This window comes from Phycodurus eques, chromosome 7, assembly GCF_024500275.1.
Source record: "Phycodurus eques isolate BA_2022a chromosome 7, UOR_Pequ_1.1, whole genome shotgun sequence".
Classification (NCBI taxonomy): domain Eukaryota; kingdom Metazoa; phylum Chordata; class Actinopteri; order Syngnathiformes; family Syngnathidae; genus Phycodurus; species Phycodurus eques.
Window position 1 is genome coordinate 25,513,822 of NC_084531.1, and position 26,944 is coordinate 25,540,765.

The following is a 26,944-nucleotide window of genomic DNA, read 5'->3' on the forward strand; positions in this document are numbered from 1 at the left end:
TTTTGCCTGATACAAATGCATGTTATAGCTTTTTTTTTTTTTTTTTTTTTTTTTTTAACCATACTGAATAGAGCTAAATAGAACCCAATGGCAATGTTTTTCTCCCCCCAGGAAGTTTAAATATTTTTTATTTAGTTTTTAATTGTTTTCAAGTTACCACTTCATAAATTGTAATAACCTGTCCCTCTCCATGTCTAGTCAAGCCAGGCTGTTGTAGTAACAGTTGAGGAAATAGAAAAGAGAGTACACATACTGCATGCATAAAGACACCGCACCAAAGTAATTATATACTTGTAAAATGCATTCCTTCGGGAAACACACATAGTCGGCTGTGTTATGCTGAAGGCCCAGTCTAAACTAAAAATGCCCGAGGCGATTTTTTTTTTTTTGTCCCAGCTCACCCCTGAAGTAATATTACTTTGACCATGCACAAATGTAGAAAACAATGCCTCTGTGATCTGCAATAAAACAAATTGACACGAGTTTATTTCCATTGATTTCTTTCACCACTGGCCCAGGCTGTGTTGACAGGATTTGAAAGAATGGCGGTAACTCAACGGCGTGTCAGGATGGGGCGGGGAGCCAAGTCGAGCGCTCCGACGTACATGTTAAACTCCGCCCAGCTCCACGTCAAACACTAAACGGGTCGCACAAACGAGTGCACCCTTGCCTTCTCGTTGACATACTGTTGGTGTCCAACGTCAACAAAGAACAACGGGTGATTTTTCTTCTTCTTCTTCTTCTTCTTCCACGAGCCACACAACGCTCTTCAAGGTCCGAGAAGATATGGAAGCTGGTAAGTTTACTGCTGCTTTGTCACGTTTGCGTGCCCAAGTGCTTGACAGCTTCAGCATGGCACTGAGGAAGCTAATCGGCTAAGTTAGCATTCCTCGAGCTAGCTTGTCTATCAAACACGGCGGCTTTGTTTTAGTTACATTCACAGCTTTGTATTGTTAAGGCGAATATACCATTAAAATAATAATAATAAGAAGAAGAACAATATCAGCCTTTAAGTAGACACAGTTGATGACAAAAACTTGAAATTATTCAGCGTTTTGTTTTTTGCTTTTCTAGTGGAGTTGGTGGTATAGAAGCCGTCAATCTGTGAATTTGTGAAATGAATGCATTTATTTCGTGTTTTGTAAATGTGTTCATTAAGTTCATTCATGAGAACACATTTAGTCGTTTTTGTTGTTGTTGTTGCTAACTTGGCTCCAGTAAATTAATAGAATAGTTAAGAATTCAATTAACTTCAGAATTTTCTGGCTGTCTATAAGATCATGTGGATTTACACCTCACCCACAGATGTATTTTTCTTGCTTTGCATATGCATTGTACATACGTTATAGTCGCATGAACCTTTGCACATCCCAGTGTGTGGGTTTTAATTTTATCCATCTATTTTCTATAGTGCTTGTCTTCATTAGGGTCAGCTGGAACTTATCCCAACTAACTGGGTGAGAGGCGGGCTACACCCCCCCCCCCCCCCCCCAAAAAAAAAAACAACTAACATTTATTTAATCCCTTAAGTGGTTGGCATCATAAAGTGCCCAGCTAATATGGAGGCAGTGGCAAAACCTGTATTTGGAAAGTTGCAAGTCACTCTGCACCTCTCTGCTTGGCGTCTTGCCATTGCAAACCACTTGTTGAGTCAGTTCATACCTTCACATATTGTTTTTGGCAGCATGCGTAACTAGTCAATGTTCCCTTCGATGTTTAATTGCTCTGCACAATGTCAGTTTGTCAAACCCTCCCTTTTCCATTGGCTATCTCGGTGTTCCCCAATTTAGAGCCCCCAGCACTTTTAAGTCTTACACTAGCCCCTGCACCACAATTCTATTGGAGTGGTACTATTTTTAAGCAGCGGTTTACAACAGCTTCCCATGGGCTCACCACCTGTGGGAGGGGCCATAGGGGTCGGGTGCAGTGTGAGCTGGGCGGTGGCCGAAGGCGGTGGCCGAAGGCGGGGACCTTGGCGATCCGATCCCCGGCTACAGAAGCTGGCTCTAGGGACGTGGAATGTCACCTCTCTGGCAGGGAAGGAGGTCGAGCTGATGTGTGAGGTCGAGAAGTTCCAACTAGATATAGTCGGACTTGCCTCCACACACAGCTTGGGCTCTGGTACCAGTCCTCTCGAGAGGGGTTGGACTCTCTTCCACTATGGAGTTACCCACGGTGAGAGGCGCCGAGGAGGTGTGGGTATACTTATTGCCCCCGGGCTCGGCGCCTGTACGTTGGGGTTCACCCCGGTGGACGAGAGGGTAGCCTCCCTCCGCCTTCGGGTGGGGGGACGGGTCCTGACTGTTGTTTGTGCCTATGCACCAAACAGCAGTTCAGAGTACCCACCCTTTTTGGAGTCCTTGGAGGGGGTGCTGGAGAGCGCTCCCGCTGGGGACTCCGTTGTTCTGTTGGGGGACTTCAATGTTCACGTGGGCAATGACAGTGAGACCTGGAAGGGCGTGATTGGGAGGAACGGCCCCCCCGATCAGAACCCGAGCGGTGTTCTGTTATTGGACTTCTGTGCTCGTCATGGATTGTCCATAACGAACACCATGTTCAAGCATAAGTGTGTCCACACGTGCACTTGGCACCAGGACACCCTAGGTCGCAGTTCGATGATCGACTTTGTGGTCGTGTCATCGGACTTGCGGTCGCATGTCTTGGACACTCGGGTGAAGAGAGGGGCGGAGCTGTCAACTGATCACCACCTGGTGGTGAGTTGGCTCCGATTGTGGGGGAAGATGCCGGTCCGACGTGGCAGGCCCAAACGTATTGTGAGTGTCTGCTGGGAACGTCTAGTAGAATCCCCTGTCAGAAGGAGTTTCAACTCCCACCTCCGACAGAACTTTGCTCATGTTCCGGGGGAGGCGGGGGACATCGTGTCCGAGTGGACCATGTTCCGCGCCTCCATTGCTGAGGCGGCCGACCGGAGCTGTGGCCGTAAGGTGGCCTGTCATGGCGGCAATCCCCGAACCCGTTGGTGGAAACCAACGGTGAGGGATGCCGTCAAGCTGAAGAAGGAGTCCTATTGGGCCTTTTTGGCCTGTGGGACTCCTGAGACAGCTGATGGGTACCGGCTGGCCAAGCGGAATGCAGCTCTGGTGGTCGCTGAAGCAAAAACTCTGGTATGGGAGGAGTTCGGTGAGGCCATGGAGAAAGACTTCCAGACGGCGGATCTCAGAGTAGAGCCGCTGCTCCTCCGCATTGAGAGGAACCAGATGAGGTGGCTGGGACATCTGATTCGGATGCCTCCCAGACGCCTCCCTGGTGAGGTGTTCCGGGCACGTCCCACCGGGAGGAGACCCCAGGGACAACCCAGGACACGCTGGAGAGACTACGTCCTTCGGCTGGCCTGGGAACGCCTTGGGATCCCCCCGGAAGAGCTGGATGAAGTGGCTGGGGAGAGGGAAATCTGGGCGTCCCTGCTAAAGCTACTGCCCCCGCAACCCGACCCGGATAAGCGGTAGAAAATGGATGGGTTGATGGATGGTTTACAGCAGTTTCGTACTTTGCAAAGCCTGTCTTTCATTTGTTTAAAGAAGCCTCCCATTATTATTGTCTTCAGTATACATCTGAATGTCCACCAGAATCTCTTGAGTTAGGTAGGACATTAGAAGCGCTAGATATTTGTCTTAACTAAATAGGGAGTGCTGTTGATTTATAAGTATTGACTGGAAATTTTCCAAGCATTATTGTGATATCTCAGTGCTTGAGTGCTCATAAACTAGACCTTAAGTGGAGAGTGTGCGTTCGTTAAGTGTTCAGATGAGTCAAGGGTTTTGGAATATTGAGAATTATCTCCTTCTAATTATACAGCACTGCTGCAGTGAAGTTCCCCCCCCCCCCAAAAAAAAAGTGTTGTTTAATCATTCTTTTGAGTATTTTGCTCCTTGACTTAATCTTCTCCTCTTGCTGCTCCTCCAGGTCTCAGTCAGGAGAAGGTTGCCACCTTTCTAAAGCGCCTGCAGGCTGAGCCCCGCTACCTGTTAGCCCAGAATGTGTCAACCTGCATCGACCCGCTGGAAGTTTGCCTACACCGGCAGACTGTCCAGGATACGGTACACATCTTTCAGCATGCTATCCCCACAGAGGGCAAGCCTGTCACTAACCAAAAAAACTCAGGTAGTTATTTCATTCTATTATCTGGGGTTTTGATTTATACACATAGATAGCTCGAAATAATGGAAGTTGCAGTAATCCTTCCACGTCAAACTGTGGCCTGTATAAAAGCTTTATTAACTTGTGGGGGGGGGGATGTTAACATGTACAACCCCAATTCCAATGAAGTTGGGACTTAAACATAAATAAAAACAGAATACAATTATTTACAAATCATGTTCATCCTATATTTAATTGAATACACTATACAGACAAGATATTTAATGTTCAAACTGATAAACTTTATTGTTTTTAGCAAATCATCATTAACTTATAATTTTATGGCTGCAATATGTTCCAAAAAAGCTGGGACAGGTGGCAAAAAAGACTGAGAAAGTTGAGGAATGCTCATCAAACACCTGTTTGGAACATCCCACAGGTGAACAGGCTAATTGGGAACAGGTGGGTGCCATGATTGGGTATAAAAGGAGCTTCCCTGAATTGCTCAGTCATTCACAAGCAAAGATGGGGCAAGTTTCACCTCTTTGTGAACAAGTGTGTGAGAAAATAGTCGAACAGTTTAAGGACAATGTTCCTCAATGTACAATTGCAAAGAATTTAGGGATTTCATCATCTACGGTCCATAATATCGTCAAAAGTTTCAGAGTATCTGGAGAAATCACTGCATGTATGTGGCAAGGCCGAAAACCAACATTGAATGCCGGTGACCTTCGATCCCTCAGGCGGCACTGCATCAAAAACCGACATCAATGTGTAAAGGATATCACGACACGGGCTCAGGAACACTTCAGAAAACCAATGTCAGTAAATACAGTTCGGCGCTACATCCGTAAGTGCAACTTGAAACTCGACAATGCAAAGCAAAAGCCCTTTATCAACAACATCCAGAAATGCCGCCGGCTTCTCTGGGTCCGAGCTCATCTAAGATGGACTCATGAAAAGTGGAAAAGTGTTCTGTGGTCCGACAAGTCCACATTTCAAATTGTTTTTGAAAATTGTGGACGTCGTTTCCTCCAGGCCAAAGAGGAAAAGAACCATCCGGACTGTTATGGACGCAAAGTTCAAAAGCCAGCATCTGTGATTGTATGCGTTAGTGGCAATGGCATGGTTAACTTACACATCTGTGAAGGCACCATTAATGCTGAAAGGTACATACAGGTTTTGAAAAAACATATGCTGCCATCCAAGCAACGTCTTTTTCATGGACGCCCCTGCTTAGATCAGAAAAAAAACCTCAAAAGCCAAAACGCCGGCTTCTCTGGGCCCGAGCTCATCTAAAATGGACTGATGCAAAGTGAAAAAGTGTTCTGTAATCTGACGAGTCCACATTTCAAATTCCATCAATCCATTATCTGAGCCGCTTATCCTCACAAGGGTCGCGGTAGCGCTGGAGCCTACCCCAGCTATCATCAGGCAGGAGGCGGGGTACACCCTGAACTGGTTGCCAGCCAATCGCAGGGCACATATAAACAAACAACCGTTCGCACTCACATTCACACCTATGGGCAATTTAGAGTCTTCAATTAACCTACCATACATGTTTTTGGGATGTGGGAGGAAACCGCAGTGCCAAGAGAAAACCCACACACACACTGGGAGAACATGCAAACTCCACACAGGCGGGGTCAGGGATTGAACCCAGGTCCTCAGAACTGTGAGGCAGACGCTCCAACCAGACACCACCGTGCCGCCCACATTTCAAATTTTTGGGGGAAATTGGGGACGTCGTGTCCTCCAGCCAAAGAGGAAAAGAACCATCCGCAAAGTTCAAAAGCCAGCATGTTGTTAAAAGAAAAGGTGATGTAACACAATGGTAAACATGACCCTATCCCAATTGTACGTTGAGGAACATTGTCCTTAAACTGTTCGACTATTTTCTCACGCACTTGTTCACAAAGATGTGAACCTCGCCCCATCTTTGCTTGTGAATGAATGAGCAATTCAGGAAAGCTCCTTTTTATATCCAATTATGGCACCCAACTGTTCCCAATTAGCCTGTTCACCTGTGGGATGTTCCAAACAGGTGTTTGATGAGCAGTCCTCAACTTTCTCAGTCTTTTTTTGCTACCTGTCCCAGCTTTTTTGGAACGTATTGCAGCCATAAAATTCTGTTAATGATTATTTGCTAAAACAATAAAGTTTATCAGTTTGAACATTGAATATCTTGTCTTTGGAGTGTATTCAATTAAATATAGGTCAAACATGATTTTCAAATCATTATATTCTGTTTTTATTTGTTTAACACAACGTCCCAACTTCATTGGAATTGGGGTTGTATGTAACATTGCAATATTATCATAAGTGTGAGAAAAAAGGTTAACCACTATAGTAAAAGTTAAACTTAGTCCCCCTTACCTTTGATGACGTATATGCTTGTAGGAATGTGGAGTGGAAGGATTGCTGAAGCTGAGTGTACTTTTTGCATCATGCTTTTTTTAACATTTTTACTGTCAATCAAGAGTAAACAAAAAAAAAGTTCACTATTCTGTAATAAAAACAAATTGTGTTCTCACCCCTAAGTTTGACTCCATGACAGATATTCCATTTTTCTTTTATGATGGCTTCCTGCATCGTGTCGACTTTGCCATACTATTCTGAGTAGCCACGCCAAAGATGTGTATCCCTCTTTTCTTAGTTTGCCACCACGACGTCACAATAAGCTCCGTTTCCATTACTACGGTCCTCATGACACTTTTCCTGCTTCCTGTTACTGCTACGCTTCTTTGGTGCCGTCACATAAATGAGCTGAAAATCATGCATGAATTTCACGATATGTTGGCGTCATTAGAGGCTTGACTGTATAGTATTTGTACTCTCCACTTTCTTATAGTAACAAATAATGCAGTGTTTAATTTTGTAGATTTTTCATTTGACCTTGTAACTCACATTTGTGTACCAGTATGATGTTGGTTCATTGGAATTATATTTGAGGGTCATACCCACACTAATATGCCTGTGTATTGTCTTCTTCAACAGGAAGATGTTGGATCTTTTCATGTCTGAATGTCATGCGACTTCCCTTCATGAAGAAGTTTAACATAGAGGAGTTTGAGTTTAGTCAGTCCTATCTCTTTTTCTGGGATAAGGTGAGATTTTTGAGGTGCATGTATTTTTATTTTCACCACATTATCAGAGGATAATGTGCCACTTAAGTAAACTTTCATTATTATGTTATGGCACACCTTTTTGTTCTTTCTGCTCTTTCCTCTCGGCAGATTGAGCGGTGTTACTTCTTCCTCTATGCCTATGTGGAGACGGCACAGAGGAAGGAGCCAATGGACGGACGCCTGCTACAATTCCTTCTTTCCAATCCAGCCAATGATGGAGGACAGTGGGATATGTTGGTCAATCTCATTGGTTAGTTGTAGTTTGCATAGTGACAGCATGAAGAAGTTACTTTTGAAGAAATTGTATCAGCAGTGTTATTAGTAATTTTACAGAGTTACTCAGCATAATATATTTTTGGGGGGAATGAACTAGACTCATTACATACTTATATATACACAGACACACACAGTGGGTATGGAAAGTATTCAGACCCCCTTAAGTCTCACTTTTTTAATATTGCAGATAGTTTCTAAAATCATTTAAGTTAATTTTTTTCCACATTAATGTACACACAGCACCCAATATTGACAGAAAAAAAACAGAAATGGTTGAAATTTTTGCAGATTTATTAAAAAAGAAAAACTGAAATATCACACAGCCATAAGTATTCAGACCCTTTGCTGTGACACTCATATATTTAACTCGGGTGCTGTCCATTTCTTCTGATCATCCTTGAGATGGTTCTACGCCTTCATTGGAGTCCTGCTGTGTTTGATTATACAGATTGGACTTGATTAGGAAAGCCACACCCCGTCTATATAAGCTCTTACAGCTCACAGTGCATGTCAGAGCGAATGAGAATCATGAGGTCAAAGGAACTGCCTGAAGAGCTCAGAGACAGAATTGTGGCAAGGCACAGATCTGGCCAAGGTTACAACAAAATTTCTGCTGTACTTAAGGTTCCTAAGAGCACAGTGGCCTCCATAATCCTGAAATGGAAGACGTTTGGGACGATCAGAACCCTTCCTAGAGCTGGCCGTCTGGCCAAACTGAGCAATTAGCAGAGAAGAGCCTTGGTGAGAGAGGTGAAGAAGAACCCCAAAGATAACTGCGGCTGAGCTCCAGCGATGCAGTCGGGAGATGAGAGAAAGTTCTAGAAAGTCACCCATCACTGCAACCCTCCACCAGTCGGGGCTTTATGGCAGAGTGGCCCGACGGAAGCCTCTCCTCAGTGCAAGACTAATGAAAGCCTGCATTGAGTTCGCTAAAAAACACCTGAAGGACTCCAAGATGGTGAGAAATAAGATTCTCTGGTCTGATGAGACCAGGATAGAACGTTTTGGCCTTAATTCTAAGTGGTATGTGTGGAGAAAACCAGGCACTGCTCATCACCTGTCCAATACAGTCCCAACAGTGAAGCATGGTGGTGGCAGCATCATACTGTGGGGGTGTTTTTCAGCTGCAGGGACAGGACGACTGGTTTCAATCAAAGGAAAGATGAATGCGGCCAAGTGCAGGGATATCCTGGACGAAAACCTTCTCCAGAGTGCTAAGGAACTCAGACTGGGACGAAAGTTCACCTTCAAACAAGACAATGACCCTAAGCACATAGCTAAAATAATGAAGGAGTGGCTTCAGAACAACTCCGTGACTGTTCTTGAATGGCCCTGACTTAAACCCAATTGAGCATCTCTGGAGAGACCTGAAAATGGCTGTCCATCAATGTTCACCATCCAACCAGACAGAGCTGGAGAGGATCTGCAAGGAGGAATGGCAGATGATCCCCAAATCCAAGTGTGAAAACCCTGTTGCATCATTCCCAAAAAGACTCATGGCTGTATTAACTCAAAAGGGTTTACTGAGCAAAGGGTCTGAATACTTATGGCTGTGTGATATTTCAGTTTTTCTTTTTTTAATAAATCTGCAAAAACTTCAACAATTATTTTTTTTCTGTCAATATGGAGTGCTGTGTGTACATTAATGTGGAAAACAATGAACTTAAATGAATCATTTCCGTACCAACTGTGTGTGTGTGTGTGTATATAATTACAATATGGTAGTCACCCGGCTGTACTAAAATGTATAAATATGAAAATTCTATTATTTCGTCCTCTATCTAGAAAAGTATGGTGTCATGCCAAAGAAATGCTTCCCAGAGGCACACAGCTCCGAGGCCTCCCGCAGAATGAATGGCATTCTGAATCACAAGGTGTGCATTTATCTACTTATTTATTTCACTCAGCTTAAGACACCCAACTTTGACTTTTACTGCATAACCGTTTGTGTGTCACAGCTGAGAGAATACTGCTTCAAACTGAGGAACATGGTGGAGAGTGACGCAACTCAATCCGAAATCTCCGACGCCATTGACACCATGATAGAGGAGGTATCGATTTGTTTTGACACCTGAATACTTTGTGTCGAACACTTTATTTCAAATACAATTTAAAAAGCCGGAGGTTGGCGTCTCCAGAATAGTTCCAAGAGACAGACGGGTACAAGGTGAATGAGAGAGAAATGACACTTCAGAACGATAATAGTAAAAACCATTTAGCCATTTAGGCAGTCGCTACGCTACACCTTTTTTCTCATCCATTTGACTGTGCCAAGCACACCTACTGTTTTATAGAAAATGCTTTATGATTTAATGACCGTTATTTATAGGCTTTACACGATCAGGATTTTTGGGGCTGATCACCGATGAGCGAGTTTAAAAAAACGATAGCCGATCACCGATCCGATCACAAGATGGAGGAATGTGTCTATTTTAATGACCTGTTCATTTACTGTATATACTTGTATACTTAATTGCTCCAAAAATTATATTTACAATAAATAATGTATCTTTGTTCCTCTATTTATGCCAGTGAGGCATAGTGACAGACAGAACAAATGAATGGTCTTCTATTAGATGGCAGGAAGTAAATACAGTAATTAATGTATCCACTTTTTGTGACAATTTTGTTTGTTGGTGTGCCGTGAGAGTTTTCAATTGTAAAATATGTTCCTTGGCTCCATAAAGGTTGGAAATCACTGCTCTTGTCAGATCGTGTATTCTAATCAGTCAGGTCAAACCAACATTACAGCGTGACAGAAATAATGGGTGCTAACTTACTGTAATTAAATTACTTCATTTTTAATTAAATTACATCACTCACACTGAAACTTTAGAGCATGATTCGACAGAACGGCGGCATGTTTACGTACAACCATTTGTGCTACCACTAGCTTGCTAGGCTACATAAAGTTTTTTTTCTGCTTGCCTGTGTATTGTATTAAAAGTATGTGAATATACCTCAAGCAAGCCTTAAACGAACGTCCTCTCCTGAGCACCGGTGACTACCGACACACGTTTTTCCCCATTTTGTCCTGATAATACAGTCGACGCGATCCACTCTTGTTGTCGTCGCCACGGTAACGCGTGTATCCGGTCGCATTTGAGTTGACAAGATAAAGCCCAATGATCGTAAAAAATGTGATGCGGTGGCAATGTGATGCGGTGGCAATAAGATTTTATTGTAGTAGTCTGGCAGTGCAATCGTGAAAGAGCAAATGTGTCTTGTAGTCTAATCCGGCATTACGTGTTGTCTGTCTCAGATGTGTTGTCTGTTCCACACCGCCGACATGTTTTAAAAAAAATAAAATAAAAAAAAAATATATATATTTTTTTTCCATAACTTTATTGGCCGTCAGATATTTCCAATACCACGTCAAAAGACGCACGACAAGGCTAAAAATAAACTAGCTTTTGGATTCAAATATACTGTGCACGATGGCAACGCGGAGTAAATGTCTTTTGTGGAGCCGATCAATGACGTTATTGATCGGCTCGGCAAATTATGACATTCAAGTCGATCAGCATAAAATGCTAATTACTGATCAGCCCCATAAAATCGGTGTAAAGTCTAGTTATTTATTCACATCACTTCGATATTTCACTTTATATTTTCGTTGATCTTATGTTTCAATACAAACGCCGTGCGTGTCGCTTTGATTAAGTCACTTTATACACTTTCCTGATGGCCTAGCCCCTGACCATACTTCACTTGCTAGTTGATTTGCTTGTTAACCATGTTCATGGCAGTTGCCTTAGCACAGCTTTATGATTTGTGTAAGATGTGTGCTTCAAAATGGCAGCTGTATTGTTTGGATATCTAGTAAAATCTTGTTCTTGCACGTTAACCTGCAAACACATTTTATAAATAATCATAATAGTTTTTTTTTTTAAATGACAGCCAAAGATTGATGGATGGCTAGCTTGCTTGCCATTGGTGTTTTTCCTGTTGGGTCAAAACAAATGACCTTGGAGACCTTGCAGAGATTGTGTCAATGGATCATGTCATATTATTACCCGAGTGTCCCTGGGTCTTTTTTTTTTTTTTTTTTTTTTTACATGACATGTAAATGCTGTCTCCAAAAGACTCCTACATGTTGTCTAATATAAGATGATTATGCAGAATGCATACTGCAGCCATTGATGTACTCAAGAAAGGAGGTTGAACTCCACCACAACATTGCTCCATTTTAACCACAAGAGGGGGCTGTTAAATAATAGCTCACCGAGAGTAGTAGTTTTTGTTTGGAGTCTCGAAGACATCCTAAACTATGCCTTCATCAAACCAAATATTATCTGTATTATTAAAATACAGTATATGAGAATTTAGCTTGTCCTTGCTAAACAATAATAGACTCAATATGGAATGAATAGAATCCATGAGTAATATGTCCATCCATCCATCCATTTTCTGAGCCGCTTCTCCTCACTAGGGTCGCGGGCGTGCTGGAGCCTATCCCAGCTAACATCGGGCAGGAGGCGGGGTACACCCTGAACTAGTTGCATATTAATATGTATTGACTCTAAATAGCACATAGGTGTGAGTGTGAATGGTTGTTTGTCTTCATGTGCCTTGTGATTTGGTGGCGACCAATCCAGGGTGTACAACGGCGCTTGTCGAAAGTCAGTTGGGATCAGCTCCAGTGCACTCGATAGATCTAATGACGCCAAGCGCTATAAGAAAATGGAGGGATAAAATGTGTATCATGGAATTTGGCACCCACTTGTTGCAAGCAGTTGCACACATGCATATTTATGTATCATAACGGAATACAGTGACAACAAAACAAATTAGAATCAGCTGCACCATCCACCACCATTACATGCAAGTCACAATGTTGAAGATGGTAGTTCTGCTTCATTACAAGGCTTTTCAAGGCTTTTAATGTTGGACAATAGACACACATTTTCAAAATCTGTGCATCTGAGAAAACCTTACCAAAAAACATGAAAAACTTGCTAAAAGCCTTTGGCCTTCTTTTTATGTGGCATTCCACGTTTTACATGCAAGTGTATATTTTCATGTGAGTGAGCAGTCAGTCAATCAGTCTCCCATTGAAATATGTTCACACCACATCGTCTTGTTAAACAGCCTTGTTGATGCCTGTTTTTTTTTTGTGTTCTGCTGTGGGCATGTGGCTTGTTTAAACACACAGACACAAATACTTTTAGGAATAGCAAAAGTTGCAGACACAGTGTTGCGTGTCTGGTGAGGAGGGCCCGATGGTAGTCAGTGTTTGTTAGTCCACCTGGAAGTGGTTTGTTTTTCCAAACACTCTTCATTCAAGGCCAGCTGCAGTGGAGGATTTGCTCATGTTAAAAGAATGAGTGGGATAGCATGGGTGTAGTACAAGTAAGTACATGTGATGAGTATCATACTAGAAGTATTCATGTATTGTAGGTCAATGTTAACATCTGTATTGAACAGGTTTTGCCATTTGTAGTCAGTAGTAGTTGAGCCTTCATTTTGTAGTGCTTAGTTTCTTCATAGTTTAGGATTCAATGAGTGAAAGTAATACAATACAGTATTTTTTTTTTCTTTTTTAGCGGATGTTAATCAAGGATCATTTGTTTGCGTCTGTGGGTGGTAATTTGCATTTGCATCAAAGGGCATGTGTTTCACAACATCAAAGTGTCACGTCAGTTCTACTTTGGAAAGTAATGCTGTCCACCCTCCCAATGTAGTGGCAGTGGCTATCCCCTGGTCTTCATCACGTCTTCCCTACATACTCGCGCATGACAAGCAACTGGGGTGCATGTGTCCCTGTGTTGTGTTTCTAACTCTGGTCACACCAAACGCATCATATTTATTAGATTTATATATTTATTCAGCAGCATCAACCACTTAATCCCCCAATGATAAGCATTTATGTGAAGATACTGATCATGTTAATGATTTCTGTCAATAATTGGAAAACCGATAAATATCAACGTGCAACACTTTATTTCTAGAACTCTCTTCCAGGATTTACATTTTCAAATGATCCCTTTTACAAAACAGTCCTAGAAAATCACAAAGTCTCATCACTGGTGAGCTATTTAAAACGGGCCCGCAGGCTACTTATGTGTTCCTTGGTCGACCTGACCCCCTGCGCTACAGTGTTGTACTTTATAAAACCATACAGTAATAAAATAATTGAATACAATGTAAAGAATTAAATAGTCAATGTTCATCAAAAACCCCCTCATCCATTTTCGATACCACTTATCCTCATTTGGGTCGCGGGTGAGCCGCAGCCTGTCCCTGCTGATAAAGTAAATGTTTTGAATGGTGATTTTATTTATTAAGAGGGGGGGGTAATCAAAGCTTGCTGGCCCTGTGTGGAAAAAGTAATAATTGTTCAGTCCCTTTTTATCATTCAGGATGTCAGTTGCATATATTCAATCCTGGCAGGGGAGAAAAAGAGGACGTGAGAAGTGCAAAGCATGAGGGGAAATTCCTGAGAGCTACAGCAGAGGTTAGAAGGGCCAGATTAACAGACAGCCTAGTCCAAACAGTTCTATTTAGCACACAGGAAATCATTCTATTGGACAGCAGACAACGCACATAAGGAAAGGTTGTGGGGTACAAAAAGCAAACCAAAGCAAAAAGGGAAATTAAAGAAATGAGTGTAGGGAGGGAAGTGGTGTAGAGAGGGAAAAGGAGCTAAACTGGGCGGGATTAGTAGCAGTGATGGTCGGCAAGTACTACAGTATATTTGTTGTGTCAGACCCCTGGTTTGAAACGTTTACCTTTGGGCTGATTAAAATATGATTGAAAGGATTTGAAAACATTCTGCTACTGAACTATTTGAACACATAGGCATCATGTGTCACACTATATTACGAAGATATTTTGTGGCTAAATCACTGGCCCAATTGTGTGTTTGCTGTGAAGGTGTTCCGGGTGGCTAGCGTTTGTCTCGGCAGCCCGCCTGAGACCTTCTGTTGGGAGTACAGGGACAAGGATAAAAACTTCCATTGCGTGGGACCCATCACCCCCCAGGAGTTTTACAGGGTGCATGTCAAACCCCAATACAACATGCAGGAAAAAGTATGTGGGACCATTATACAACTATCATTTGGTACAGTTACTAACTATTGGGAGCTCTTTCCTCTCTAATCTTATTTGTTGACGTTAGATCTGCCTTGTGAATGACCCTCGACCACAAAACCCATATGGGAAGCTTTACAGTGTGGAGTACCTAGGTAACATGGTTGAAGGTCGCCAGACGCTCTACAATAATCAACCAATCCAGCTTCTAAAAAAAGCTGCAGCAGACTCCATAAAGAAGGGAGAAGTAAGTTGAAATGAGCCATGACGTGTCCGTTAATTGTCGTTTTAAACATGGCTCCTGTTTCTCTTTTAGGCTGTGTGGTTTGGCTGTGACGTTGACAAACATTTCCACTGCAAGCTGGGCATTAACGACGTGAATGTGTGAGTTTTATGATGATCCTGCGCAATGTTCTGTTTCTAAGATGCGTGTTAGGAATGTATATGTCTCGGTTCATCTGATTTTCTGGGTATATGTGAGGAGTGCAGATGCACTTGAAAATTTCTAAGTAAACAACTATTGTTTTTGACAGTTGAACTATGTTAAGATTAAGTGTCATGGAAAATCAGATATAACGGTAAACCAGCCTTCCTCAATTTGACATTGCATCACAATGGTGTTTGTGCTACGTCACTTTAGCAGCTTCACATGACAAGACCAGACCTCATCTTCATGAGGCATCTGTCTCACAGAACAGCAGAACAATTCTGATCCTCGCCCTTCATGTGCACCACCATTTGTCTGAGTTACTGGCGCCATGCATAAATCCACACAATGAGCCAAGCCAGCCTTGTGCTAAATATCTGATGCAGAAGATCAACTTTCATTCCTGTGGCTGTTGATAACAATTGGGAAGTCAGTCAAAACCAGAAAAAACATATCTGTGATTTTTTGTGTAATCTGAACTTTCTTCATGTTTTGTTTTTGCTTTTAATATTTTTTGCACCTTCTTGGCCCCTTCCTCTACTAAACTGAATCTTATTCTAGGATTGAGTCGGGACAACTACCTATTAAGTAGTCAACCAGAATGTACAGGGAGTCAATGTACAGTGTCAATCCAAATTTGTACTCAAGTCACAGTCTTAGCTGTGGTCGAAAGTAACCTAACCATTGTATGAAAAGCACTTCTAGGCCTTAAATATAAACCACTCAAATTAAAAATGTAACAGTAGTAACTGAGCATGCCTTCTTTTGCCACGCGAAAACATATTCTTATGCTTTGAAGTGTTGTATGTCGGCACCATCTTAAACCTTGGACCACCTGTACGGTAACCCCCACTATTTGCAAGGGATGGGAACCAAGACCTGCAAACACTGAAAATCTGCAAGTAATTTATAGTTTGTTTATAATGTCCTATACATGCCACAAGATGGCGGAAAAGCAATACTTTTGTCAAAATGAAACTCCTCAACTCACTTCAACATAGTTCGTTGTCACAAAAATGCCACAATGAGGTGGCAAAACAATACTTGTATTGTTTTGGTCCAACACAACAACATTGAACGGGTGAGTTTTTCAGTGAATAATGGAGGATAGGATAATTTGCAAATATGTGGGAGTTCAGTGTATTTATTTTTATGAGCGAAATGGCCAAGTTAAACGGATCACAACGTGTTTTATTTTGAAGATTGTAGGCCATCATTGTTAAATTTCTTCTTATGTACATGCAGCTTCAACCATGAGCTGGTGTTTGGAGTTTCAGTGAAGAACCTCACTAAGGCACAGCGCCTGGTATGTGGAGACTCTCTCATGACCCACGCCATGATCCTCACTGCTGTTACGGACAAGGTAGGCACACACAAACGCATAGGATAGGTAAGGGTGTCCATTCTGGAGAAGGTCCATACGAGATACAGCTTGGCGTGGGCAAAAGTAACAGTAGAAAGATGCATAGTCATTTACTCAGGGTTTATTGCATCCAACTTTACCGTTTGTTGATTGGCTGAGTTTATCCATGGTGCTCTCAATATCCCGCCTCTAAGTGACATCAGCTGTCAGGACTCTTTGTTTCATGTGCCCTCTATTTACAGCTAATCTCTTCATTGTCTTTTCTACGTGATTCTCTCAGGATGGAAAAGAGGGCTATAAAAAGTGGAGAGTGGAAAATTCCTGGGGAGATGACCGTGGGAACAAAGGTAGACAAGACTCTTACTTCTTTGGTCTTTTTTTTTTGTTTTTTTTTTTTTTTTTTTTTTTCCCCCCCCCCCCCCCCCCCCATTTATTTATTTATTTAGAACCTGTTAAATATACTGTATTTCCACAATTGCCTTCCAAATAGACGCCATTCACCACTTAATTACTGACTGTGTCATCCACTTAAGACACATTAAAAGCTCCCACAAAATGACAACAAAACAATAATAGATTTTAGTTGTAATCATCTCAGTTCACAGAGACTGTTGTTCACATATGGACATTGGAGAGGTACCTGCTGAGCCCATTTTGGTTCATAAACAAAATAGCAGCACCTTGCCGTTAAATAATTCTTTCTGAAATTGAGTACACCTCTGCTGAATAAGGAATACAATCGTGAATTTATTTGTAATTAATGAAATTCCTCACATTGGACAACAGATTACTTTGGCGTTTAAATGTTATGGAATCTTCATAGTATTTAAACAATATATATTTAAATTTGTGTAGTTGACCAATTTTGTTATTGAAAGCCATGTTCTCTTAGCAAAGACGTTTCTCCCTCTTTTGTCACATTCTCTCACCTGCGGTTTCTCATAATAAACATTTATTGTCATCTTTGGGTTAAATTAAACAAAAGTGAGAAGTGCGGGGGCGCAAACTTTCAACATGCTTGTTAGTGGTGCATTTACAGTGACTACAAATGTTGTAAATGATGTTTTTCCAGCTGTAAATCCCTAGTTAAAGTCAAGCATTGTATTCAGATTTAGCCTGGATACCAAGTTTATCATGATCTGATGTCATTATGCTTTTATGTAATCCCAGATACTTCTTCAGAAAGTACTGACCACCGCACCAGACTTTACTGTCTGCAGTTGTTATTTTGTCCATCCTTTCATCCTGGTGGTTTATCTTCCTGTGATCCCGTCATCCTCTTTGTTCCTCGCCTTGGCATTCCACTGCAAATTTGTAGGAGAGAATTTCTTTCACGTGTCATCAGGCAATACACACATACAGCGCAGCACTATGTACAGTGAGTGCGAAAGAGACCCTTTCACAAGATGTGTCTGAACCCACAAACCAGTGACTGGGAAAACATGAGCATTCATGAACCCCAGCAAATGAGAAAAGGCAAGCACTCCAGCCTTTTGGGAGCCAAATTAATAAAGCTTTGACAACAAATGTTTGAGGGAAGTGTTGTTCTTTTGGGAACCTGGGGGCCTGTTTTGCTGACGAAAGCTGACAGGGAAAACAGATGTATAAAGGTTTTCGGATCAGAATATGAATGTGAAATACATGGGAAAGACCAGGACTGGCCACAAACTACAGGTAGAGTCCATCGAGGGGATATGAAAAGCAAAGGCATGTAGATGAGAGCTGATTTTGGAAGAGAGTCAAAGAATGAATTTATGAAGTTGACATCTCCCTTTAGGCCTTTTAATACTCTCTCTGAGCCTGAATGAAAAGTCTCTCAGGAGAACTTCAACTTTGTGTGTCCTCCATATGAAAACTCTCACATCTGCAATTGCTTATACTTTTGCATAGTTTGTTCCCAAAGCTTGGCAACGTGTGTTGTTTTCGTAATCATTTTCAATTACATGGGTCTCTAGCCTCATGTGGGCTGAGTAACTTTACTGCATGTCCATTTTACATATGATAGAGAAACCAATACTGCCTTCTGATATCCTCATACAAGCTATATGGACCTGATACCTGATCCGTTCACCTAAGAGAACTGAAAATAGAACAACATATAAATTATGTTCTTAGCCTTAGCAGCTAACCCTCTGGGAAGGTTGTCAATGTGCTTTCTAAGTTGATGTTATGTTCATAACTGACATTTCCACAAAACCTAGAATAAATTTTGTTAGAGATGCAAAATATTGTTTTCTTTTTGGGCCATTTAACATTGTAATAACTGATCCAAAGAAGGTGGCGAACATTATCACAACCTACTGTGTAGAACTAATGGCTGCTTTTGCAGCACAAGCTTGGCACTGCAACACTTCTGTTCTGACTTTAAGCACTGGCAAAATAGGGTTGGACAAGGTGCTATTTTTAGTATACATTTTATTTATATATATATATATATATATATATATATATATGCTCAGCCAGATATTACGAAAAATCTTGTAATTATTAGCTGACTGTTTTTGTGCTGCAGTATTTTACTCCATAGTCTCCTGTTTTTTTTTGTTTTGTTTGTTTTTTTGGCTGCCTTTGGTCTCCTCTACTGCGATTGGCTGGCGACCAGTTCGGGGTGTACCTCACCTCTCACCCGAAGATAGCTGGGATCGGCTCCAGCACGCCCGCGACCCTATTGAGGATAAGCGGAATGGAAGATGAATGAATGGTCTCCTCTAAAGAAAAAGTTTCCTTGTCATGGCTTCATTTATGTTGTTAATTAGTGTCTCACACCAAATTATGCTCTAATTTTGTGTGGTTTTCACCTTCTGTCTTTTTGAAGTGAAAAAGAATGCACAATCATATTGATGTGCATGTTAATTAAAGATTTGTCCATGCAAGTGGTTGGTTCATGGCGGCACGGTGGACGACTGGTTAGCACACAGGCCTCACAGTTCTGAGGACCGGGGTTCAAATCCCGGTCCCGCCTGTGTGGAGTTTGCATATTCTCCCCGTGCCTGCATGGGTTTTCTCCGGGTACTCCGGTTTCCTCCCACATCCCAAAAACATGCGGGGTAGGTTAATTGAATACTCTAAATTGCCCGTACGCGTGAATGGGAGTGTGAATGCTTGTTTGTTTATATGTGCTCTGCGATTGGCTGGCAACCAGTTCAGGGTGTACCCCGCCTCTCACCCGAAGATAGCTGGGATGGGCTCCAGCACGCCCGCGACCCTATTGAGGATAAGCGGAATGGAAGATGAATGAATGGTCTCCTCTAAAGAAAAGGTTTCCTTGTCATGGGTTCATTTATGTTGTTAATTAGGGTCTCACACCAAATTATGCTCTAATTTTGTGTGGTTTTCACCTTCTGTCTTTTTGAAGTGAAAAAGAATGCACAATCATATTGATGTGCATGTTAATTAAAGATTTGTCCATGCAAGTGGTTGGTTCATGGCGGCACGGTGGACGACTGGTTAGCACACAGGCCTCACAGTTCTGAGGACCGGGGTTCAAATCCCGGTCCCGCCTGTGTGGAGTTTGCATATTCTCCCCGTGCCTGCATGGGTTTTCTCCGGGTACTCCGGTTTCCTCCCACATCCCAAAAACATGCGGGGTAGGTTAATTGAATACTCTAAATTGCCCGTACGCGTGAATGGGAGTGTGAATGCTTGTTTGTTTATATGTGCTCTGCGATTGGCTGGCAACCAGTTCAGGGTGTACCCCGCCTCTCACCCGAAGATAGCTGGGATGGGCTCCAGCACGCCCGCGACCCTAGTGAGGATAAGCGGAACGGAAGATGAATGAAAGTGTTGGTTCTGTCATTAAAAAAGGGAATTTTATGTAGTTGTTACAGTGGGCCTGCATTTCTTACTTGTATTCTTTTAAATGCTTCTAGTTGTGAGGTAAGCAAGATGGCTGCCACAGCCCTCCCTCTGCTTTGAGAGTAGACAGTCGGTATTTCCCTCAAAACAAATAATGACAATCAGCACACGCCGCACTACCGGTATCTCACCCAACACATGGGTTCACATTGAGGACAACCAAGGCAATGTGCCAACTAGATTTGCGTACTTGGATGAACACTCATAAGAAACATACACAATACCCTGATGTATTGTTTTGAACTACAATGTTCTTTGAGTAATGGTTGTCTTTGATAACTTGACTGTGTGTGGGATTCTCCGCTCTGAACATGAGGGTGAATGAGAGAAAACAAATTGAACAAAAGCCTCTCCATCAGGGTCTCACATCTTGACCTTGGGATTCATCAAGTTTAAAGGAAGCATGAGTATTATGCTTTTTTATATATAAACCTCAGAAAAAAGCTGTTGCCAAAACACTTCTTTTTAGTTTAAAATGGCTTACTTTATAACCAGGATCCGTCTCTGCAACGTGGCTGTGGTCTGTTTTGCACCAGTGTAAATTCACCCTGGCTGGCAACATCTACTTCAACTATGCCAGCTAGTTAGCTTAGCAGCTAGTTAGTGGTAGCTCACTAGCTCTCATCAATCATCTGCAGGACATCTTGATTGAATTCTGCATAACCTTATCCAATTAATCTGCCGTGCTCGCAGTCATGAACATCCGTGCAGCTCTTCGGGCACGGCAAATCAGATGCCTCGTTCCGTGGAGATTGTCTTGGGGGAGATGGCCATCTTCATGATAAACTACAGGACTTGGAAGTACGACTGTGCATAAGCGCATGCATAGTAATTCAAAATGGCGGTCGTAAAACAAAGGAAGTAAATATGGCAGGGTATCATCTTGTCGTAGTATGTTATTCTTTTGATTCCTTTTCATTCGATTCTGAAAATTCTGACTCTGTGTTTGTTTGTTTTAAACACACTCATTAACAAACTCGATTTAGCACCGATTTCTTCGTGGCACTCCACCTCATCCTAATGTTCATCATGAACCAAAAAGTAGACTGCTAACTAATGTCGTTTGTCTTTGGAGACATTACGTGACTTACTTACACAAGGGAAGACTTGCTAAGCAGTAGGGAGTATGCTCCGGACTTTCTTTCACCAACTTTCACAAATCCACAGTTTTTTCTCACTGACCGGCTGAGCAGCTGCAGCCAATGGAGCATGGAGGAAGCGAAGACAACACCACAGAGGAAAGTGAGCAGGAGTGCAAATTAAGCTCCGACAGAGAGGATTCCGAATGCTGCTCACGTTGATTCACCTCGTAAATCTACGCTGTCTACCCAACAAAATGGAAGAGCTTCATCTTCTCACAAAGACCTGTAAAAATTTCAGACATTCGGCCGCACTTGTCTTCTATCTCAACGAAAAATGGTGTACCGACGTCACAGAGCTCAACACAGACTGCAGGCCAGACTAGGAGTCACTGTTTTTGAAATGTATATCATTCTATTCGCCACGCGAGTTTGCTTCATTTATACTTGCCAGTGTTTTACATGTATACAATATATATATAATTCACATAAAACCAACGTACAAGCGCAAACTTAAATGTGCGCAGCCTGTGGTGAAAACAGTGAAGAAGTGGACCAGTGAAGCAAAAATGGAACTTCACGACTGTTGAGACTGCACAGATTGGAGTGTCTTTGAAACTTCAACTGGCAGCCTGGATGAATATACCTACAGTGTCAAATCCTATATCAGTTTCTGTGAAGATGTGTATTCACCAACATAAACATTTCCCATGTTCAATAACATCAAGCTGTGGTTCACTGCCAAACTTCGCCAACTTCGCCAGGCTAAAGAGGACACCTATCGGAGTAGGGACAGAGCCCGTTACAATCGGGCCAGAAACCAGCTGACAAAGAAAATTAACATCGCAAAGAAAAATGCAGAAAAGATGGAAAACCAGTTTACTGCTAACGACTGTGTCAATCTGGCGTGGATTACAATCGGTAACCAATTACAAGCGACCATCTGCCGGTGGATTTACAGCTTCTGACTGGCAGGACACAGCAAGTGAGACTGGGGGACACTTCCTCATCCACATGCACCATCAGAACTGGGCCCCCCAAGGATTCGTCTGCACTCCGCAACTCTTCTATTTGTATACATACGACTGCACCTCAGCGCACCCAAAAAAACTGTCATCTTGCATCATCCGTAGTGTAGCACACATGATTTGTGATATGTTGTTATATTTTAATGATGATTTGAAGTTGAATATGTTTATGTTGCACTTGTAATGAACTGTCTTTTGTGTTTGTGTGGCATAACAATACAGGCCATTCATTGCCATTTACTGATGTATGTTCTGGTCAGTGCGCATGCTGCCCATTTCAGCGCCCAAGGTGGTCAGGCCCCCAAATTCTTCTTCAACTTTTGTTAACCGTTAAACTTTGGAGGAGGTCTATGCACAAAACTGTAAAGTTGAAGCTATTTTCCACCCTTATAAAAGAAACAGGGTAGCTTATCACAGAGCTGAGAAAATGCCCATAGGAGAGACCCAACTCATAATTAAACATACCCTATTTAGCTGATCATTTGTTTCTGTGTCCTTGCAGGTTACCTCATCATGACAGATGAGTGGTTCTCAGAGTATGTGTACGAGGTAGTGGTAGACAAGAAGTTCCTCTCTCCTGATGTGCTGGAGGTAATGATTCAAGAGCCTGTTTTACTTCCTGCCTGGGACCCGATGGGCTCTCTGGCCTAAGTGTGGACACCCATGTTTTTAACCTCAACCTCTCCACCCTCTTGCTCCTCTGCTTTTACCTCAGATGTATTGGATATAAAACGTCTACACACCCCTGTTCAAATGGCAGGTTTTGTCATTAAAAAAGCTGTGACCAAGATAAAGCATTTTAACTTTTTCCACTATTGTGACCTATAACCTGTAAAACCCAATTGTGTAAAAAATAAATCTTTTAAATAACTGAGGTAATGTGGTCGCACAAGTCTGCACACCCTCATATAGTAAATGGGGATGTGGCTTGCTTCAGAATTAACCAATCACACTCAGACATTTAAAGTTCCTCTCATTAACGCCAAATAAAATTCCACTGTTGTATCAGATTTTCATTTTCATTTTTGCTTTCTAGCAGAAGCCTGAAGGTTTTGTGCTAACTCTGACTTTATTATGGATTTGAAACCGTTAATAAATCCCTCCACTGTGCCTAAGGCCTCATTTAATAAATCCCTCTACCTCGACTAAGGCCCCAATTCCAACTGAAGAAAAACTGCCCCAAACCATGATGCTGTCACCAATATGATTCACTGTCATTATGGTGTTCTTTTGGTAAGGAGGAGTGTTGTTTGTGACAAACATAACTTTTTAAATTATTGCCCAAAAGTTCAACCTTGGTTTCATTGAACCATAAGTTGGATTTGTGAGATTTGAAGTTTTTCTTTTTGCGAAATGCCACTGACAAGATTTCTTCGCTTCCTTTCATGAATTTTGGCGGGACGTCCTTATCTCGGTAATGTCGCTTGTGCCATATTTTCTCCATTTGAGTGTCCTCACTGTGTTTCATGGCATATTTAATGCTTTGGAAATTATTTTTAACCATTTCTAACAATAAGATCCCTGTCTTGCTGTGGAATCTCTCTGTGGACCATGTGCAGTCAGAAGTGACTAAAGAATTTTAAGGAAAAGTCTTTTAGAACATCTGAACTTATCTGGGGTTAATCAGAAGCACTTAAATTAAAATTTTTAATTTGCTGAGCCCCATTTAACATGAGTTTGAAAGCGATTAGTTAATTCTGACCACACGAACATCACCAGTTATGAGGTTGTGAACACTTGTGCAACCACAGAATTTCAGTTGTTGATTTTTACTGTCCCGCTTTAAAATGTTTGAGTATTATTTTTATAATTTTTTTTTTTAAGGCTGAAATTTTTTTTTAAATGATTTATCTTGGTCTAATTGTTTTTGTATCACAAAAACATAGGGCCTTATTTATGAAGCGAGCGTACGAACATTCTCGCGCAAAGTATGTGATTTATCAAGTTGGACTTGTGCGTGGGGGGACATGCGTAAATTTATGCATATTGCTGACCATGTGTGTAAACAAAATATTGTGGTACACTAGTGAAACTACAAAAATAAGGCACTAAGAGGGTCACCAAAGCCATTCGAGTGCACATCCAGCTTCTGTCCCTGGATTCTTTGGCCACTGGGACATTTTAGATTAGAGACATGCGGCATTTTGCAACCAACTAAGTCAAAACATGCCGTGCCAGTTCCCATACAGAGATCACCAATAAGCTGAAATTAAGCATGGGTTTCCCCCAAACATAGTTGGAGCAGGTTGCACCCACAATTCATTTAAAGTACCATCACACAATGAATTCAGCTAATGGGAAAGGATTTCATTCAATCAATGCACAAATAATCTATGATCCACATCGCCTGAAGGAATGCATGATTCATTCATTCATTCTACAGAATAGCTCTCTTGGATGTGCGCCTCCAAGAAGGGACTGTCGAGCCTGTTGAGGATGGCTGACTCTGGGCATTGAATCGATCGCGTCTGATGAAGCCTAGTCAGATGAGAGGCAAAATGTCTTCGAAGACAACCAGAACAATCCAGTTGCGATCGATAGGACTGTCTTGATCATTTCAATATGGATTTATAGTTTGATAAATAAAATGGACACAATCGTTTTTAGTTTTTTTCCGGACTTGATAAATTCTCACTGTTGTGGTGACATGAGCCAACGACAAGCTGGGCAGCTCCACTGCGAAGTGGCTTACTATTAGCGGCTAGGCTAGTTCGTATTTGATTGACAGGTGAAGGGCTTGTCTCCATTGCCTTCAGCGGACACGCCCACACAGTCCCCCGGCTCGAAGGTGGCCCTTATTTTTCATGATTTCAGAGCCTTATTTGGGATTGTATTTTTTTTTTTTTTTTCAAATTCAAATTTGGCAGGCTTTTTAAAAACACTTCTGTGTTTTATCAAATTTACAATACTTTTTTTTTTTTTTTTTTTTTTGTGGGGTCCTATTTACCGGGTAAATAACCCTCTAGCTCTGTGCCAAATGTGTAAGTGCAATTTTTGTGAAGAGAGCCTGAGTCTCTTTTTTTTTATTTTTTATTTTTTATATATATATATATCTAAGGTTATATTTATTGTTCTACATTTCAATGCCAATGTTCAATATTCTTTAGAAAACTTAAACTTAAAAAATTATGTACTTGAATTATTATGCTCTGTCATTGTATCAGTGGTATAAAAAAAAACATACTATTGTTAATCTTGATAGTTTTTGCTAGTATATCATCCTAAAAAATTGCTATTGTGACAGGCATAGCGATCGATTCAATGCCCTCAGAATGAAATGGCCAGGATTAATGAGAATATTCACACTCAAGGATGGCTGCACGTACAATGAGTGACATGTCCCCCAAAATGTCTTTCAATGGGATCTCATTTGAGGTGCGTCCCACGTCTGAGACGCATAAAAATGAGCAGAGCCGCATAAAACATGATCAGTCTGGATCCACAGACGCACAGCATTGCTTGTGTGTGTGTGTGTGTGTGTGTGTGTATGTTGTTGAAATGCTTGAGCAAATCATTATCCACCAAAAGTACGGGTCCTGTTTTGGTACTAGCCAGTCAGAGGCAGAGAAGGGCGGGTTACCGTTCCATAAATACAACGGAGACTTTTTTTCTGAACTCAGTGCATTTTCATTGTTGTGGTAACACGCAGCGCGCTGCTCACTGTTCACAACGCAGCGAGTCCCTGGCGGAACTTCTTTTGGATCCGCAGATGCACACAACTGGGACACTATTAAAAAAAAAACTGTTAACTATTTATTAAGTTTGCTAGCCTGGGAGCTAGCAAACTCGCCTGGGAGCTAGCAAACTCCATCGTGGTGACATCGTTTAAAACGAATCACTAACTGGCGGACCAGTCCAATACAGACCCACACCATAGCCAAAAAAGAAGTTGAGTAAAAGACGGAGAAATATTTCAAAATGACAACATTTGGAACAAATGATGCTTAAAATGTCAGTCACTTTCTCTTTTTATTTACTGTTATGAGAGAACATTATGCGGTTGTGCTCATATGTTTAATTACCATAGCAGAATTTATAATATGCATACAATTTTTTATTATGCTCTAATATCATTATATCAGTGGTATTAAAACAAATCAACAATTCTATCGTTTGTCATGGAAGTTTATGGGAAAATGTATTCTAAAATATTTGCTATGGTCGCAGGCCTAAACGCATAATATATTGAGAGCAAGAGCAATAGATAAGAATAATATTGTAGTGTAAAAGAGAGTAAGAACTGCAATAAAAATCTGCAATCTAGCGGAACCGCGAAGCAAAAACCTAAAAAACAAATATATCGGAAGATTACGGTATCTGTAGTCCGTTAAGATAAATTGCAGGGACTCATTGTTCCATGGCAGGACATGTGCAAGCATGGCAGTTTAGAACAGGTGCGTTGTATCAAGACACATTACTTACTGTTGTGCGTAGGACGTGTCCGCATGTTTGATAAATAGATGTTTTAGTACTTATACACATTTTAAATGTCAGTCCTACGAGGGAATTTAGAATATTTTCTACGCAAGCTTGATAATTGAAGCCCATGGCATTTAAACAGGGGTGTGTAGACATTTTATATCCACTGTATATCCTTCACATTTGAAAACATGCCAGTGTTCTAGATAAAAAAAATAAATATTTCAGTTTTTAACAGA

The 26,944-nt window shown here is 41.6% G+C and overlaps 1 protein-coding gene across 3 annotated transcripts; it reads left to right on the forward strand.

Annotated features, from left to right (window-relative positions):
* Positions 1 to 647: 647 nt before the first annotated feature.
* blmh (bleomycin hydrolase) lies at positions 648 to 26,944 on the forward strand. 3 transcript variants are annotated; one of them, XM_061682003.1, is made up of 12 exons: positions 648 to 796; positions 3,925 to 4,122; positions 7,096 to 7,205; positions 7,335 to 7,476; positions 9,288 to 9,376; positions 9,461 to 9,553; positions 14,379 to 14,534; positions 14,623 to 14,781; positions 14,851 to 14,918; positions 16,207 to 16,324; positions 16,605 to 16,671; positions 22,789 to 26,944. In XM_061682003.1, exons 1-12 carry the CDS (start codon positions 787 to 789, stop codon positions 22,935 to 22,937), a joined length of 1,359 nt encoding a protein of 452 aa, XP_061537987.1. In that variant the 5' UTR covers positions 648 to 786; the 3' UTR covers positions 22,938 to 26,944. The 3 variants fall into 3 exon arrangements, with proteins under 3 accessions (XP_061537987.1, XP_061537989.1, XP_061537986.1); XM_061682005.1 differs by lacking the exon at positions 22,789 to 26,944 and adding an exon at positions 21,347 to 22,754; XM_061682002.1 differs by lacking the exon at positions 22,789 to 26,944 and adding an exon at positions 17,495 to 18,108.